Raw genomic sequence first — 16,017 nt, 5'->3', positions numbered from 1 at the left:
CTCAGAGTAATGCAACCTGTGTTTTCCCACTGGAGCACACTGGGCAGCCATGTTTCCTGACCAGCTCACCATCAAACAGAACATAAATGTGACAGAACAATGTCATGAGAGCAGAGATGCCAAAGCCATAAATCTCAGTCACTCCCAGAAGTGATAAAATTCTGCTACTTATTCTATAAAATGAATATAAATGTAGACTATGGGTGCATACTGATTAAGAAAAGGACAACAATCTTCCATAAACACAGGAGAACTCAACTTCACTGTGTCATAAATTAGATTTTCCTCACACTGAATTATGAAGTGCGATAAACACGAATTGAATAGTTGAATAACAATTGTTTTGTCCCTCCCTAAAATTTGAAGTGCATTTGAAGATGCTTTTATTTTTCTCTTAATAAATTCCTTTGTAACCAACAGAAGCATGCAAAATTATTCCATTATCTATTCCACCACCACATTAGTAGACCAATGAAATTCAAGTGTGAGGGCAACGCAAAGTGAATCCAGCCGAAGTCTGTACCAAGAGGCTGCCAAAGTACAGATTGGGCAGATTTTAGCTGGAGGAACATTGAATAACTAAGACCTACAAATAGACGCTCTCATTTACTCCCATTCTTTACTTTCCCACTACCATTCTGAAATTCTGATTTCAATATTAATATCTTTCATGATATTCTTTTGTGTAGTATTAAAAGTAAACTGTGATGTTTCCCTTTTTAGAAAAGTGGTATGTATTCACAGTGCCTGCCTGACTCTTTGGGTTTCTATTGTAACAGAATTGGCAAAATAACAAAGGAATCAGGCCTATGTAGAAAATACAGGTAAGAAAATTAAGGAGAACCGCAATCCACTACACCGAGCTGTCCATTGGATTTGGTCGTTATCTGTTTTCAGTTATTCTTGTTTTCATTGTGTGATGACACGATGTTGAATCACAATTTTGTTATCCTTCTCTCTTTTTTCAGTTAATCCTTCCCAAACATTTCCTCATATTTAAAAATATATTTCCAAAACATCATTGTAATGGCTGTAGGGTGTTTCATCACAGAAGTCACCTGAATTTATCTAGCTGGGCCCTTATCATGGACAATTTAGGTTATTTCCCTTTTCTTTTTCTATTTAAATAGCATTGTGATGAAAATTCTTAGGTTTGAAGCCTACATTCACGGGCATTACTATTTCCTTAGGTGTAAAATTTTCATCAGACAGTAAGAACCTTTCTCTGGGCTGTGTATAAATATAACTCAATTGCTCTCTAGAAAGATTTAATGTAGTTACTGTGAATATGGGTTCTGAGATCAGAAAAAAACAAGGTGTCAGACTAGGTTTGCAGTTCTGGATCTATGATCAGCCCTGTGACATTGAGTAAATTACTTAACTTCTTCAAGCTTCAGCTTCTGTATCTATTAAATGGAGCAGTGAAAATCTCTGCCTCACATCCCATTGCCATGTGGACTGGAGGAGACATTCCCTGAAAAACACTCTGTGTAAGAGCTGGCAGTTTCACAACACTGCCAGCGGGGCAGGGGAATGGCTGCTTCTCCATTCTGTCACAAACTCTGTTCATTATTTTATGTAAAAATCATCAACTTGATAAGTGAAAAACAACATTTATGAATTTTAACTTCTGAGACAAAACACATATTTCAAGCCTATAAAAATGCATACAACATTTTCAAGTAAAGGTCTGGCCTGGACAAATATTTTTTTCTCATACATTGTTCCCCATGAGTGGTTGATCATATAAAAAGCTCAAATCTTCCTTAGTTTTACAGGAAGGCATATCATTGATTGTGTCTGTGGAGACAGAGGGCCTGTCTGTGGGTGAGGTGGAGTATATGTACACAGTGGTTATTAAATATGTGCTTAAAACATTTTCTCTCAACAGTCTCAATGAATTGGATTTAGCTGTCTATAATTTATCTTCAATTGTGTGAACAGCTTCAAAAGACAAGTAGAAATCAAGAGAAAAGAAGGAAAGCATTCACTAACAATCCCCTTACCCAAACAAATTACATTTTATTTGTTCATTGTCCATGGAATTTTACAGAATTACAGTAGACATTCACTCAAATCCGAGGACACATTTCCTCACACTGAGACCAGCCTTTTCCCATATGTGTGCCATCATTTTACCAGGTCCATGAGATGCCGTTCCAGCCAGGTCTTGGCAGTGGGAGCTGTGTATACAGAAAGAGACCCACCCCCATGGGCCAGGCGAGAGGATGGGGAACAAATTCTACTGGGAAAGTGAAGTAGGAATGGGATTAGAGGTTAGAACCTGGGGCAGCCAAAAATGTCGCTGTGAAGTCTGAGCGTAAATATGATGGGTGTGGGTTATTCTGAAATGAAAGTTGAAGCAACAAAGGGAAATGACATTGAGGGAGATTCATACACTGGCATTTAGACGCCATTTTAAGGACAAGCTTTATTTGGCTTCTCTTTGGAATTCCAGAGGCTCTACCCAGTGTAAAGACAGTACTGTGTGTTTAATGCCTGAATGCATTTGCTAGTGAAGGTGATTTCCCAAGATTTCTATAATAAAAGTGGAGAGAAGTATTAAGAAATACAACCTTGAGCCAGGCACAGTGGCTCATGCTTGTAACCCCGGCACTTTGGGATCCCGAGGTGGGTGGATCATCTGAGATCAGGAGTTCGAGACCAGCCTGGCCAACATGGTGAAACCCTGTCTATACCAAAAACACAAAAAATTAGCCTGGCATGGTGGTGGGCACCTGTAATTCCAGCTACTTGGGGGGCTGAGGCAAGAATATTGCTTGAACCCAAGAGGTGGAGGTTGTAGTGAGCTGAGATCGCACCATTGCACTCCAGCCTGGGCAACAAGAGCAAAACTCCGTCTCAAAAAAAAAAAAAAGTACAACCATGATTACTACAAAGAAAGAAAGATCACTTTTTCTGTCCTGGTTATCTTGTCTTAGGTATCACTCATCAAATAATCTCTCAGTCCTTGACATGGAAGGAGGCTCTTTAGGTTTTACATCTGTTCCTCTTTTGTCTCTGTTTGTTCCTATTTCCCAAAACTGTGCCCTTGAGTGTTGGGCTGCAATAACTTTGTGGGTTCACTGTGGGTCTGTTGCTCCTTGAATCTGTTTTTTGCTGTTTAATTCCTGTTTAGAGCAGATAGTGTGTCAATTTTCTACCCAGAGCTAGCTGACTGCTCTCGACAATCAGTTATGCACAGGTCCCACACCATGAGAAAATGACATTATTAATGTCCAGCGGCAGTGTCATGATCACTTTTCAAGATCGTAAGTACAGCTTGTACTCTTGGATATTATTTTTTCTGTGTTCAGCCTTGAATAGCTTCTGTGAGGAAGGGAGTTTGCTGAATAAGGTTATGAAAAATATAAGGATAGTTTAATTTTATTAATCTTGGAGGCCTCTTGCATAAATGTTAACTGGAAACTGTTAGGCAGTAAATTTGCTGAAAGAAGAAGATGAGATTGTTGTGTGGTATAATAAAAAGGACACTACTTTCAAAGCTGGGAGATATAATTTAATTTGCTCTTTTCCACTTAAAAGTGCTGACTTTGGGCCCATGTATTTATTTGTAAAATGACCCTTCATTTATGGAACAAGAAACTGCATTATGCCTTGTTTACCATCCAGTGACAGGCTCCGTGTGAAAGCATTTTGTAAACTGTAATATACACTAATGTAAGGCCATTATTATGTCTTTGTGGTCAACATGTTTAAAAATTTGTTAGTTTGCATTTCCGTTCAATTTATGTCCTGGTCCATCATTTCCATATTTCAGCTGCAGAGACCTTGATTCAATCCTGTTCATCTTGCAGTCTAATTAGAGGCCTGAAATGTTTGCTTTATTTAGAATTTGTCACTTTACATTCTAAAGAATGAAGATTCAGTGTTCCTTAAAAGACTAAGATTCTAAGATATTACAGAAGTGAATTCTAATTGTCTGTCTTCAGAAAGCCATGGGATTTTGTGTTTTCATCAAGTTGGTTACCATTTTTGGAAACATTGCAGTAAAGTATATTAGTTTTATATCAGTGCTCGTCACAAGATGGAGATGGTATTCCAGTAGGGTAGCCATTAGGCACATTGGGCTATTTATATCTAAGTTAATTAAAATTAAAGCAAATTAGAAACTCGGTTCCTGCATTGTGGTAGCCACATTCCAGGTGCTTAGTAGCCAAATACGGAGAGTGGCTTTGTACAGTGGAGATGACAGAACATGTCTATCCTTACAGCAAGTTCTTTTGGATAATCTTGCTCTAGAGGAAAGGAAATCTAATATCACACTGTTCAGAGGTATCCAGCACTTAAGTTCCACGCAGAATTTTGCCAATTTAGATTTCCAGTCTAAAACAGCAAATTTTAATGGGCCAATCAGGTTTCCCCATCTACAACCTTTTCTGAAGTTATATTTAGGGTGTTTATGGTTTGATGTTTTTAAATGTTTCTGTCTCTCTGTTGGGTCCTATAGGTCCTGTGTGACAGACATGTGTGAATGTCCAGTCCATAAAAACTGTTACTGCGAGTCATTTTTGGCATATACCCGTGCCTGCCAGAGAGAGGGCATCAAAGTCCACTGGGAGCCTCAGCAGAATTGTGCAGGTAAGAAAGTCCTGATGGATCTACCCATCAGAAGTTTACTGCAATGCCCAAGATGGCAATGGAGGAGACTTGTGGATGCTGACATGAGTGGCCACGTGCCCCCTTGCCAGAGGAAAATCCCTTCCAATAGCCCATCTGGATTGCTACTTGATAAAACACAGGGACTTCCCACTGGGCAAGGTAGATAGCACTTAAGATAAATGCTTTGTGATAAGCATATTTAAGCAATTTAAAGATTTCCACTGTTGCAAAATCCTCTTGACCTCAAACTACCAGCTGGATATACTTAGCTCATGGATGGTTATAGCTGTGGATTAGGTTATGTGTGAAGCAGAGGAGATTCAGGACAATTACAGTCATTTAAGGTCTTCAGGATAAGCAAGATACTTTTTTTTAGAGATTATTATACAAAGCTTAGTAGAATTTTTTTCCCCTCTGAGAGATTTCTGTAATAGTTGTTGCCTCAGGCAAGTTAATTAGCTTATTTGATATCTGTAAAATGGACTTCTTTATTCATCCAAGAAATATTTGTTAGAAAGTGGCTAGGTACTGGGCATTGTGCTGACACTGGGTACTTTCATGAGTATAAGAGATGAAGCCCCAGTCATTGACGCAGTGGCAGCCTAGTGGGAGAAACAGACAAAAACATAACTCTACAATAAAAACTTACAAATTACAGTAAGTATGAGGAAGGAAACAAACAGGGCAGAGTGATAGAAAGCCAATGGAGAGGGCTGAGATGGGATGAAGAGGGAGGCTTCTCTACAGATGATATTTCAGCCTAGCCCTGAAGGAGTGAAGGGAATGAGAGCAAGCATTCTATGCAGAGGAAACGTGTTTGATGGCATAAGGTAGGAGAAAAATTATTAGCATGCTCTCAAAGTGGAGAGGAGCCAGTGTGGTTTGAGCCTGAGGTGGGCTAGGGGAAGAGGGGTGCAAGAGGAAGGTGGAGTAGGAGCAGGAGCTGAATCACGCAGGACTTGGCAGGGTTTTGAAAGAAGTCTAGCTTTTTTTCCAAGAGAAGTGGAAGCCTCTGATAGCTTTTAAGCAAGCCTCTTTCTGCTTTCCAAAGATGACCCTGGATACTAGACAGAGAATAAATTGGAAGGGGACAAGATTGAAACCAGGGTACTAGGCAGGAAGCTATTGTGATAGTCCTGGTGAAAAACTGATGGTGGCTTGAATTAAGATGGTGGCAGTGCATGTAGAGAGGAAGGGAGAGAGTCTAGATTTTAGAAATTTGCAATTTTACAATAATACCTGCTATCTAGTTACAAACATTAGTGATATATACTTGGAGCATCTCAAAGAGTGTCCAACTCATAGAAGATGCTCAGTCAAGGGTAGCTGCTGTTGTTATTTAGATTTGAAGGAGAAATGACTGAATAGTTGTCACCTCATTCAAGGACTGGCAAATTTTTGTTTTTAAAGGGCCAGATTTACCTGAAATAAAGAGACTGGGATTTTCAGCATGCTACCCTAGTCTTAATAGCCTTAGCTCACATCTCAGAAAAGAAGGCCACCCGTGCCATTGCTGACTCCACAATGTCTACATTGGTTGAAGATAAGAGTGGTCACCTGGTTAAAAGAAGCATCCAGAATTGCCTTGAAGCTGTGATTGCAGTGTACAGACATTGTGTTCACTTAGACCTGTGAGTTATAACCTGGCCGGACATTGGAATCACCCTGGGAGCTTAAAAAATAAACCAGGAACCTAAGCCTGTACCCTGTGCCCTGATGTCTTTCTTCAATTGGCCTTGTGTACCTTTTAAAACTCCCTAGGTGATTCTGACCTGCAGCCAGTGTTGAAACCCCTGAGTTAGTTTGTGTGTTTACTTGGGTGGCTGTGGGAAGGTAGGATGATGGATTTTTGGGGGTTGCTGAAGCTTCCTCAGCTGCCCCTTGGTGCAGTCACCAGTCTGTGTTTTTTGAAAAGCACCAGAGCCCTTTCACCTTCCTCTGACTCCATTTTGGTTGCGCCCCCTCCTCTGCAAACCCAAGTCCAATCTTTATATCAGAGTTCACCTTCCACAGCAAGTGTGCCACTCTATCAATGGTGCCCTTCTCAGAGAAGTATTGATTCGATAAAAATAATTCACTTAAGGTGTGGCTGAGGCTGCTGAAAGGTGAGGCAAATGTCTGACCTCTAATCTAATTGATCAGTGCTGGGTAGAATATGTGAGGGTGAGGTTTTTGAGGAATTGGGTCCTTCCAGCCATCTTGAATACTCCTAGCTCCCTTTATTTTGAATCCCCTTTCCCTTGAATCTACCGGAAAATGAATAAAATAAATGGAGTCAAGCTTGATCCAGCCATCCATCCTGGTATAATGCAAGGCTCAGCAGAATTCTGTTAATTTTATTAGCTGTGGTAGTGCTGTTGTTGGGATCATATTAGATACAGGATATATGATCCTTCTCTTCCTGGCCCAGAGCTATACTTAGCACCATTTCAGTGCACATGTTGCATTTGAGGACTACACATTTCACGTCAGCATCTTCATTTCAGGGACTGAGTCTCCGGAGCTAAAATTACTTTTCTAATGGAAAAGGAATATGGCTCCTGAAAGATTCCATTTACCTCTTCTTAGTGGAGCCATCTGGGTGAAGTATAACTCCATCGAATGAAGTTCAGTGGAAGGGGAACGTTTTAAACGCACAAATTCTCTCACACATACACACACACACATACACACATGCACGCACACAGATTATGAACTTCCACAGACTGACAGTTGGTACATGAAGAAATAAATTTACACAGATCTGTAGCATCTCTCAGTAGATTCAGTTCAGATTCATGTAAAATATTGAACACTATAAAAGCCCTCTTTACTTGTTTTTAGCTCCCAGGTCCTTTGACTCATGACAGCACTTAAGGCCACATAAGACAAAAAGGAGAAATCTTCCAGAGCAAAAAGTTTGGAAGTTGAATATATAAGAAGTCAGCCAGGCGAGAAACTCTAAATGAACCAGTGACATTCTAAAGTCTGGCCTGGATTTTAACATTGTCATGACTATAGACACAGTAAGTGCCCGCTTCCTATGGCACAAAGGTTCTAAACCTATGGAACCCTAATTTAGCATGGGAATTACTAAATTACTAAATAAAATGTAATATGCTAAGGGCTATAGTGAAAGTATATAAAAGTTTAATAATAATCATTTATATTACTATTCACCCTTTTTAAGCACTTCCTTTCCCCCAAGGACTATATTAGCATTTTATATTATATTTTATCTTGATAATGCCGATAATACTTTATATGGTAACGTTATATTACCCACATTTTACTCAGAGGGTCATTGAGACTTAAAATAGTTACGTAATTTGCTGAAAGTCACAGAGCTAGGAAGCAAGGAAGCTGGGAGTTGAACCCAGGTCAACTTGTATCGTTGCCCTGTCCTTAATCATTATGAGAACACAGAGACCCAAGAGCACTGTGGAAAAAGAAGAATGCATATTTATGTGCTTATATTAGTGTTAACTAATTCATCCAAATATGTATCTAAATCTTAGTCACCTTAGTGACGTTCCAATTTCTATTTGTTTGTTCCCTATCATTGGTGGTTGTTACTTGGTACCTTCTGACTCTAAATTTGTTGTGATTTTGTCTGCTGTATCTTACATTGTCATCCTTAGCAGAATGTCTGCCACCTGCCTATAACTGATACTAATTGTCACTGCACATTCAGTAATACATTTTATACATGGAAAAGGTGCTGGAAACGTGGGTGTTTTTGTCTTTGTGTAGCATAATGGATGGTTTGCTGGGCTATGTGAACAGTTTTCTCCCTCCTTGTTTGGCTCTGCAAACCCCAGATGGTTCTACCTCCTTCCCTGCAGCAATTCTACCCTAATTATATACACTGAGTTATTTCTTGACTGACTGGATGCCTTCTGTAAAAGTTCAAGAGATAAAGTCAGGTACTGTGACCTTCAGCACCCCATAGGGGGATGTGGAGATGGTTGAGTTCCAGAAGGCACAGAGCCATGCTGATTGAATGTATTGATAAAGCCGGCACATAATGTTTTTATGTTTCACCTATAGCAGTTTTAATGCCCCTTTGAGAATAAATGCACTCTAACCCTAACTACTTTGGCAGATCCCTGTTTTTTTTTTTTTGTTTGTTTGTGTTTTGAGATGGAGTTTTGCTCTTGTTGCCCAGGCTGGAGTACAATGGTGTGATCTTGGCTCACTATAACCTCCGCCTCCCAGGTTCAAGTGATTCTCCTGCCTCAGCCTCCCTAGTAGCTGGGATTACAGGCATGTGCCACCACGCCCGGCTAATTTTGTATTTTTAGTAGAGACGGGGTTTCTCCATGTTGGTCAGGCTGGTCTGGAACTCCCGACCTTAGGTGATCCACCCGCCTCAGCCTCCTAAATTGCTAGGATTATAGGCGTGAGCCACTGCGCCCAGCCATGTTGTTTTTTAACTATTTAACAAAATAGATCCTTTAAAATACATGTGTGCCCATCAGATCACACCTATGTTTTAAGAAATGATCTTATGCCTTTTACAAGTTTGAAAAAACAACTGAATTCACAGAGGGTAAATGAGGGCTCAGGTCAGTGTTAGTGTTCTAGGATAATCTAAAAGCTGTGCTGAATTGAAGGCAAATCTGATGATGTCACTCCACAGCTTAAAACCCTTCCAAGGCTTCCGTTTGCCAAGGTTTGTGGGGTCATTTGTGGTCTCTGACCCTGGCTTACTTCTCTGCCTCTATCTCCTACCACCTGCCCTCCTCAAGGTCCATGTCTCTAACCCACCAAACCAAGAATCCACCCTTCCCTGATTAAGCCACAGTGCCTTGCTGTTGCCTGCACCCCTACCTTTGTTCCTGCTGTTCTATGTGTCTGGGAAGCTCTCCCTGTCATTGTCTGTCTGACAAGTTTGCTCACTTGATACTTACACAGGATCCATTCTCTCAAGTCTTCCTTGATCTCTGCTCAACTCTCAGTGTTGACCTAATGTGTTTCTCTCTTACTCTTCCCCTGTACTTCGTTATTGTCTGATGTGATACATCTTATATTTTGTTAAGAATCTATTTACACATCAGCTTTACCTATTTGGTTGTAAGCCTAACCTCCTGTAACTGGAGGACAAAGATGATACCTGATCACATTTTATTCCCCAGGCTTAAGAGACTGCCTGGCACATACATACTCAGCAGATGTTTATTGATTTAATTTGAATTGAATTGGATATGGTATTTATAGGATGAAGGATCATACGAGAGAGACAGATCTTTTTTTTTTTTCTCTAGTAGTTTTCATTTCCGGCAGTCTACTTTTGACTTGTAGACTGTGAGGGACATACCAGTCCTTAATAGTAGAAAGGTAAGATGCCTTAGAAGAAGTTGAAAGGTAGACTAGAAGAAAGAATTGAGAGGTCAGAGAGAGGAAAAGATGTGGGAGACTTCATAGCTATAGAATAGTCAGGGAAACACAAAGAATGTGGTGGGAAAGAAGAAATGCTGCTGAGAAGTTTTTATACTACCAGAAATCCTTGCAAGACTTAAAGGGGAGCAAAGCCTCTAGAGGGCAAGGTGAGTTGAAAGAGGGCAAGGTAAGTTCTGAAAGCAGCGAAGTGGAAAATGAACTCAAGACTGGCCAGATGAAATCCACACTAGGAAAAGGAATGATGGATTGAATATCATTAATATGAGATCCTCATCCAGGAGGCATGCATTGAGCTGCTCCCCCGTGCCTGTCCCTGTGCCAGAACCTTTGGTTACAGAAGATAAGAATCCCGCCCTCAGGAGACCAGGCCTCAGCGATACACTCTCTTCAACTGCGGGTGCTTGTCACAGTGACCCCCAGAAACTTTAAAATCAATAGCTGCACAGGCACCACTGCAGATTCAGGGCAAAAACCTTCAGGGGTGGGCTGAGAAATAAATATTTTTTAAAAGCACATCAGGGGACTCTTATGAATATCTCTGATTAAGAACTATAGCTGTACTGTAATTAGGGGATTAAAGCAAATAAGCAAATAACTATAACGTTAAAAGTACTGTGGGTTGCAGAGGAGAGAAGGCATCTTGGGGGGATATCCAGAAACCTATTTGAAGTGGGGGACATCTGAATTAAGATAAAACCGATTAGACTGGGAAAAGAATCAGAACTAATGGTAATAGATTTCAGAGGTCTCTAACTGGAAGTCAGAGATAAAACTGTAGTAATTGAGGAAAAGAGAGATAGAAGAGAAAACAATGTCGGGGGGAGATTGCAGGAGGTAATGTGAACATTTAGTGCCAGGAAGTGGGTAAAGAACCCCGAGAGAGAGAGAAGGTGTTCTCCAGGAGTCAGCAGAAGAACCAGGAGAGTTCACTGTCATAAGATAAAATGGACACAAAGACCAAATATTTTACAGAGTGGTCTTGGGAAAATGGGAGTTGCCAAGATGTTGGTGGATATGGACATTAGTGAAAACTTTGGAGGGAACTGCTTCAGTCAAGGGGTGGGTGAGGAAGATGAGCTGTCAACATTAATGAATTGCAGAAGACTAGGCTAAAATGACTGTAAATTCTTCCACAAAGTCTGCAGGTGAAAGGAAGGAGAAAATAAATCTGATAGTTTAGGGAATATTTGTTGTTGTTGTTGTTGTTGTTAAATAGATAGGGAGAAGATTAATGTGCTACGACAAAGAGTAGGGCAAGTTCTGAAAGACATGGGGCAGAAAAGAAGAATGGCAAATCCAGGATGGGTGCAAATGGCAAGAGGTAGTGAGGGGTAAGTTAAGGGTACTCCTGCAGATGACCTACCTCCAACACTGAAAGAGGATGAGTGCTCTGGGATGGGGAAGTGCTCCAGTAGGGCTTGAGGTAGAAGAGGATGGGAAATAGTAGGACCTAATTCTACTTTGGAAATAGTTTTCTTCTCAGTTGCTAAAAAGGAATGAGTCTCTGAGTGACTGAAGCATGAATGTAGGGTTTGTTTGCAGGATCAAGTATCAATCTTGGCCACTCATTAGAATTGCCAGTGTAGGGCAGGGTCGGAAGGAAAGGGGGAGTGTTTTGTTTTGTTCTCTTAAATTACTGGTATCCTGATCCCACCTTGAGGGGTTCTAATGTAATTGATCTGGGATGAAGTCTGGGCATCAGGAAGTTCCCCAGGTGATCCTAACTTCCATTTGTGACCACCATTAGTCTACCGAAGCATAACAACACATGAATACAATTGCTCTGTGTAAATATGATATTCAGCTTGGGTGTTTCCAAATCATTAAGCAAATGCAATGTATAGAGTATTCCGTTAGTCACTGAGAAGAGAAAAAAAGAGGACTTTGAAAGGATCAGTGAAAAGTCAAAACATTATCAAAGAAGCCTAAATTGAGAGATTTAAGGGAAGGGTTATGTCTATCCACCCACTCACTCATCCATGTATCCATCCACTCAATCTCCCAATAGTCCTCTGAGTACTAAATGTTAAACACCGTACTCCTGCAGAAGATAAAGAAACAGAACAGTGTTACCCTCTAGTAGCCTATATTTGAGTTGGTGTGTGTATGTAGAGAGAGAGAGAAAGAGTATGAGAGGATAAAACTGATGACTACAATTTCATGTTGTAAATGCAGTGATGAGATAAGCAGCAGGTGCTCTTCTTATCAGTCAAGGAACATCCATCCCATCCACACAGAAGAGGTGGGAATTCAGTTGAAAAGGTTGGGAACTCAGTTGAGAAGAGTGGAAGATGGGGTGAATGGTGGTGACATTCACCAAGCTAGATAATGGCACCAGATCAAGGCACTGGAGTCCACCATGCGTGAGGGAGCCCATTGATGTCATCTGTAGAGAAGAGCAAAGGCATGGATCACAGAACAGGGTAAAGAGGGGGTAGAGGACAGATCCTGAGATGCAAATGGAAAATTCCAATCCCCTCTCTGTTGTGGTTATGTCTGTTTCATAACAGCTTTATTTAGCAAGTATTTGTTGCTGGCTTCCATATCTAATGCTCACCAAGTGCCAGAAAATGTGTGGGCTAGAGATGCAGTGAGGGACCACACAAAACTCCGCCCTCAGGGAGCTTACATTTTAGTGTTGGAAGACAGAGTAAATATGATACGATGTCAGGTAGTAGTATGTGTAAAGAAGAAATAAATAGGGAAAAGAGGTAGTGAATATGAAAATGTTGTTTTGAATAGGAAGTTACCTTTGAGAAGGCACCTCAGAAAGCTGAGAGTGAGCCAGGTGTAGGAATCAATAAGGCATAGATTATATGGGATGTTTCAGTATAAGTGACCAGTAATTAGCTGCTACTAACTCATCCCTCTGCTGGTGTATCAGACAGCAGCCATGTCATTTACCTCTATCCCCAAAGCATCTTGTACAGGGCCTTTGTTCAAAGCAGGTGTTTACCTAGAGTCAATGGTTTAGTTAACAGTTGAGGCAGGGATAAATAAATAATGCGCCAGTGCTTATTATGAGTCTATACAGAAAAATGTTCATTATAGAGTCAAGTAGTTTAAAGTTGGTTTTATTTAGATGTTTTGTTTCGTGCAACTCGGTTTTTGAATAGTAAGAGCTGATGAGAAGTCGTTGATTACTCCCTGGATAGAATGTGACTCTCTCATTTGTTTCTAACCAGTACAATGGATATTTGAGAAGCCTTCATAGAATTTATTTTATGGTGCTTATTAACTTTCTTTTACTTAAATATGATCAAAGATCAACATTTTGTGGCAACTCTAAATGCATAACTTGAAAGACTCAAAGTGAGGTCCATTTGCTGGCAAACCAGTTCTATCTTTAAATTTTACGATTACATGATTCCTCACCAGGTATTATTCTGCAAACAGCATAAACAATAGAGGCATTGAAGCTGAGAATGTCTTCCATTGTTATTACTTTTGTTTAAAGGAACTTTAAATGAAGATTGAATTGTTATTGGTGTTCTTGGAGGGTCCCTGATCTAAATTCCTACTTCTGTCAACATTCCTATTCTTGAGGAATGAGGGGCAGCCCCTTCGACTGTCACTGGATGTAACTCAGATGGAAAAGGCTGTGTGTCACAAAACTCCCAGAATGTTTGCATTATTTTTTTCTGACAAGTCTAGTCATGAATTTTTAGGATCTCTCAGAATTTCATCAAAATCACTTTGCCTCTAAGTCAATAAAGATAGTAAATTGGCTGTGATGTGGCAACATCATCATTTTTATATTGTTTGACCCAGCCAGCTGCTGTCCTCCCTGCAGTCACACATCTGACTTTTCTCTATTTGGCTTACCCCAATCTTGCTCCAACATGCCTTAAATTTATTAATTTAACACACGATTACATTGATTAAAATATGTCACACATTCCCAATATCCGTGGTAGGTTTTTTTCTCTGTGGGTAATTTCATATATTTGAATATTGATGTAGTTGCACAAAATATTCCTATTCATCACAGCTCAAAAGCTGAAAGAACTATTTGCAGCAGATGTTTTATACTATTTAGTTATTTGTACAATAACTAAATAGCCTTAAAGATTTTCCTATAGCCTTACACATTTATAGTTTATCTTATCTAAGAATAAGATAAATTCTTGTTCAGATCTACCTGCGTTTGTTTTTATAGATGTAGCTGATTCCCAGAGTGTTTGAGGAATGTTGGGTGTTTGTCATGCTCTTGTTAAAATGCAAATCTGATCCTGAGCTATGGAAACGTCTATGCAGTGTCATGAGCCTGCAAGAACGGCATCTGGCTGAGGGTGAATTAATGGGGTCTTTCTCCATGTTATGCCTTTGTCTCCTTCTCTTTTTCAGCCACCCAGTGTAAGCATGGTGCTGTGTACGATACCTGTGGCCCGGGATGTATCAAGACCTGTGACAACTGGAATGAAATTGGTCCGTGCAACAAGCCGTGTGTTGCTGGGTGCCACTGTCCAGCAAACTTGGTCCTTCACAAGGGAAGGTGCATCAAGCCAGTCCTTTGTCCCCAGCGGTGACCTTTGTTTCGATCCTTAAGACTTTGAAATCTGGTGACTTTGACACTGAAGCGGAAAAGCCAATGAAGGACTGCAGTATTTGTGTGCCTGATTCTGTAAACACACACACACAGAGTATATATGTGTATATATATAGATATATTAAAAAACATTTCATCATTTATATAAACTATAGGGAGATTATTATATGTATATTTTTTGCTGTAAGACATGTATTGTTTCTAGGATCCTAACCTGTAAGCCATTGAACATGTTGTATAAATACACCAGGTGTTTTTAATTTAATAAGGTGGCATGCAGATACATTGGATAGTGTTAGCATCACATACATTTGTCATTTTTAAGGAAGTTTTCTAAGAGCTCTCAATTGCCTGCCTGTATTAATTTTAGTTTTGAGTCAGGATTTGTAATGGAGTGGGAAATGTGTTTCTCTGGAGAAGGGCACATTTATCTAGGGGCATTTCAGGTTTCCAAAGAAAGGAATGTATGCCTGGGAAAGACAGCAGGAGATTGGTGACCGGCCCTAATGGTGCATGAAAAGCGAGTGATAGGCTGTTAGAATGTATTAGGTCATGGGCTAATATTATTTCCAAAATTGATTGGCTGGTTGCCAAGAAATATATATTTGTCACTAGGGCATAACCAAAGAATCAAGTGATTTCTTGCCATCCTTGCATAGTCCTCAAGTCTTCTAATCATCCATGTGTGTATGATGGATGTGACCATTTATATGTCATGTGTTGAGATTAAAGGGTGTCTGGATGACATGTTAATTTTATTGAGCATGAGAAGGTATTTGAAGAAACTGTTGCACAACATATGATGAAATTTTGATTTCTCTGAATCTCAGAGTAATTTAAGATGGGCAAATCCAATGAGTTGATGTAACCCATCTACATTTTGTGGCTATTTCATGTATAAAATGAAAGGCTTTAGTTATTTCTAGAGGAGTCCCATCCAACACTATTTGGTGACTGTTAATATGTTATAATTATTAGACAGTGGAAAAGCCTTTATTGACTAATTGATTTAACCTCAGTCCAAAGAACAGTCTCTATACTTGCTCTCATTTACTGATAGGCTGCTGCTAGTTACCATTTGATTGTCTTGACTTTCGTCTTCAGTTGAATTGGTGAAAACATCAAGAAAAACAAAACCCACTGTGTCTTAAAATGTTCTGCATTGTAGTCAATAAAGGGCTTAAGATGTAAAACAATGCATTTTCTCTCTCAAGATGTCCTGTGTTATACTTTATAATTTGTTGTATCAACTTCAGATTCATTAAATTTTAACAGCTTTATTTAGTTATAATTGTTGTATCTTACAACAGTATATATAAAGACTATTATTAATAGACAAAAGCAAACCCACGTTTTTGACAAGCCAGCATGTTGCCAATGCTTGTCAAAGACATTTATGTTTCTTTTACATTCATGACAGCTAAAGTATTAACTTGGATTTTTTTTTTTTTTTTGACTGGAAA

The 16,017-nt window shown here is 39.7% G+C and overlaps 1 protein-coding gene across 2 annotated transcripts in view; it reads left to right on the top strand.

Moving 5' to 3' along the window:
• The window catches only part of BMPER (BMP binding endothelial regulator), a 243,224-nt gene extending 227,474 nt beyond the window's left edge, over positions 1 to 15,750 (top strand). For both annotated transcript variants that reach the window (XM_054496801.2, XM_063667397.1), the window contains 2 exons: positions 4,472 to 4,602; positions 14,353 to 15,750. In XM_054496801.2, the coding sequence (XP_054352776.1) occupies positions 4,472 to 4,602; positions 14,353 to 14,534 (313 nt within the window). In that variant the 3' untranslated portion in view covers positions 14,535 to 15,750. The remainder of the gene's footprint in view (positions 1 to 4,471; positions 4,603 to 14,352) is intronic.
• The last annotated feature ends 267 nt before the right edge of the window (positions 15,751 to 16,017 follow it).

Source organism: Pongo pygmaeus, chromosome 6 (genome assembly GCF_028885625.2).
Source record: "Pongo pygmaeus isolate AG05252 chromosome 6, NHGRI_mPonPyg2-v2.0_pri, whole genome shotgun sequence".
Lineage (NCBI taxonomy): Eukaryota > Metazoa > Chordata > Mammalia > Primates > Hominidae > Pongo > Pongo pygmaeus.
This window is presented reverse-complemented; position numbering and strand designations above follow the sequence as displayed.